Below are 3,367 nucleotides of genomic sequence, written 5' to 3'. Positions count from 1 at the left end.
TACACAAAATGCCACGAATGGCCTTAACAAAACAACTCTTCACAACTCTCCTGCACGCTTGCTCTTCACGCCCAAACCATCTCAAACAAATCCATGCACTCATCCTCACCACAGGCCTCTCCATCAAGAACGCTCTCATCACCCAACTCTTAACAAACCTCACCCTTTTGGGCGACATGATTTACGCGCGTAAACTGTTCGACGAAATGCACAAACCAAGAACGTTTCTCTGGAACACTCTTATTAAAGGGTACGTTAAAAACGATATACCCATTGAAGCTGTTTCAGTTTATAGCCAAATGCATTGTTTAAATATCATTCCTGACAGATTTACTTATCCGTTTGTTGTGAAGGCGTGCGGGGATTTGATTGATATGTGGGCTGGTTTGGCTGTGCATGGACACGTGGTGAAACACGGGTTGGAGTTTGTTGCAGTGGTGAGGACTGAGTTGGTGATCATGTATGTGAAGTTTGGGGAGGTGGGTTTGGGTGAGTTCTTGTTTGAGAGTATGATAGAGAGGGATTTAGTGGCGTGGAATGCGTTGATTTCTTCTTGTGTGCAAATGGGGCAAGCTAGTAAGGGTCTTGCATTATTTCGTAGAATGAGGGAGGTTGGGATTAAGCCTGATGCTGTCAGTATTGTGAGTGCTCTTTCAGCTTGTGGTCAATTGGGGTGTTTGGAGATTGGTGAGGAGATTTATGAGTTTGCAGCAAAAGAAGGAATCGAGTGTAATGTAATAGTTGAGAATGCGCGTCTTGATATGTATGTGAAATGTGGTAGCGTTGAGTTGGCAATGGCTTTGTTTGAGGAAATGATGCATAGGAATGTTGTTTCTTGGAGTACTATGATTGTAGGGTACGCAATGAATGGGGAGAGTGAAAAGGCATTGGCACTGTTTACTAGGATGCAGAGTGAGGGATTGCGTCCAAACTATGTAAGTTACCTTGGGGTTTTATCAGCATGTAGCCATGCTGGCTTAGTAAGAGAAGGTCGAGTATATTTTGATGTCATGGCTCGATCAAATAACAAAAATATTCAACCTAGAAAAGAACATTATGCTTGCATGGTTGATCTTTTTGGCCGATCAGGACATCTAGAGGAGGCATATAACTTCATCAAGAGTATGCCTATGGAACCAGATTCAGGAGTCTGGGGGGCTCTATTGGGTGCTTGTGCAATACATAACAATGTAAAATTAGGTCAGCATGTGGCAGATTTGCTCTTTGAAGTAGCTCCTGATATTGCTTCCTATTATGTGTTATTGTCTAATATGTATGCAGCTGCCGGGAGGTGGGATTGTGTTGGTAAAGTTAGACTGAGGATGAGAAAGAAAGGCATTAAGAAAGTTGCTGCTTATAGCTCAGTCTTAAGTGATGGGAAAGTACACATTTTCCATGGAGGAGACAGATCACATTCACAATCACCTTTGATATATGAGAAACTGGGGGATTTGCTGAAACAGATAAAGAGCATGGGATACATTCCGAAAACTAATTATGTGTTCCATGACGTGGAAACAGAGGAAAAGGAAGCCACACTCAACACTCACAGCGAAAAGCTTGCCATTGCTTTTGGTCTTATGAATGTAAGATTAGAGTTACCCATTAGGGTGATTAAGAACTTGAGGGTTTGTGAAGATTGCCATACTTTTTCTAAATTTGTTTCTAAAATTACCATGAGGGATATCATCATGAGAGATAAGAACCGTTTTCACCATTTCAGAAGTGGTGTTTGTTCATGCAAGGACTTCTGGTAATTGTGAATGGTAATTCCCCGTTTGAAGCTGGACAAAGACCGGAAAGCTGTATTCATGTCCATTTTTCTCAATCATGACATGTGGTTGGAGCTCAAAAGGTAAACTGTATTTAGCAAGACAAGGCTAACTTCAGTTTTGAACTTCCTTGTGAGACAGAGCAGTCTAACATTGGGTTATGCTGGAAACACAGTTTAATCAAAAAGGTTCAGTCTCTAGTCAAAGTAGCAGACTCGAGCTCTAAAACCATTCAATATTGAATTGAGCTTCAGCAACATTCTCTGCCCTTGACAAAGAGCATCTATTTGGATCCATGCCAAAGTTAGGGCAGGAAGTTTCTCTAGGTAGCTGATGAACCATCTTTTGCCTGAAATTGTCAAGTAAGCTTCAATGTGTCTAATCAGGTTTTAACATACAGCTGCGATCTTATATAGAAAGATTTCTGATATAAAGTGACCGACTTTTGATTTGATATTTGGGCAGTTATGCTTTCTAGTATCTTACATTGTCAGTTGAAAATCCCAATTTGATGTCCCGTATTTGAAGTTCCTCTTATGCTTGAAGTGCTGCAATATATTGCACGTGTGAAACTCCCATCAGGATTGGAGGTTCTATAAAATTGGAACAATAAACTGCATCTCTAAATTTCTGATGAACCTCCACTATCAGTTGTATCACCCGGGGGAAACATATCATTGGATTTGCACAAGTCAGTCTTCATTTATAAAGGAGAAGAAAATCATCAGTGTTCAAGCATCATGAGTACCATACGTTTGGCAGGGCAAAAGAAATAAACGAGTGAATAGAAATTGAAGTTTATTTTTTTGGTTGTATTGATTATGAATCCATCTCACCTAGACTGCTGTATTTAAACAAGTCGAAATAAATGTCGATTTAATTGACTCCCAATTAGACGATGTTCAAAATAGTTTATTTTGTTTCTCATGCTTTCCATAAACATTGAAGTGCTTGATTCGGTCTGATTTGGTTCTCTTTGCTCTTTATGATGCCTGCTGCTAGCTGATTCTGAGATTCATCTTACAGGTTTTAGTTGCTTGTTTAACATGATTTATGAAGAGCAGGACTGAAGTAAAAATTAATTGTTGGAAGATGGGTCGGTGACACTAGCAAGGAGCAATAGATGAAACACCCAATTCTTTAGGTCATATGCTATTGCTTTTCTAAACTTCCTTTCACAAACTCCCTCTTATTCATGTACTATGACACTTAAAAGTTAGTTTATAACTGTGGGTCAATTTAGAGAGCTGTGTTACAGGGTCAAAGTTTCAGAGGCCCACTGTACTTGTCTTTCCTGTATTGTTATGACACTGCCTGCTTAAGGTATGACTCAATTCTGAATAGCTCAAAGGTATTCATTTGATAGTTTTAAATTACAATTTTATTAGTAAGACTAAGTTCAACCCACATGTTACATGCGGATCTAGGTACTGACATAATTTGTAAATAATAGAGCATTTGTTACCATATGTTTATAATACTTAAAGTCAATAAAGACCTCTTATTAACCATACTTGGTCACATGATGGTGTTTCTATTTCTCTTTCAACATCCACCTAGAAAAATAAATAAATAAAATGTCATGTGGCCAAACG

The 3,367-nt window shown here is 39.1% G+C and overlaps 1 protein-coding gene across 1 annotated transcript; it reads left to right on the top strand.

Moving 5' to 3' along the window:
* LOC116109054 (pentatricopeptide repeat-containing protein At2g01510, mitochondrial) lies at positions 1–2,550 on the top strand. Its single transcript, XM_031395311.1, has 2 exons — positions 1–1,855; positions 1,948–2,550. The coding sequence occupies exon 1, from the start codon at positions 9–11 to the stop codon at positions 1,755–1,757; it is 1,749 nt and encodes a 582-aa protein (XP_031251171.1). The 5' UTR covers positions 1–8; the 3' UTR covers positions 1,758–1,855; positions 1,948–2,550.
* The last annotated feature ends 817 nt before the right edge of the window (positions 2,551–3,367 follow it).

This window comes from Pistacia vera, unplaced genomic scaffold, assembly GCF_008641045.1.
Source record: "Pistacia vera cultivar Batoury unplaced genomic scaffold, PisVer_v2 Contig570, whole genome shotgun sequence".
Taxonomy (NCBI): Eukaryota; Viridiplantae; Streptophyta; class Magnoliopsida; order Sapindales; family Anacardiaceae; genus Pistacia; species Pistacia vera.
This window is presented reverse-complemented; position numbering and strand designations above follow the sequence as displayed.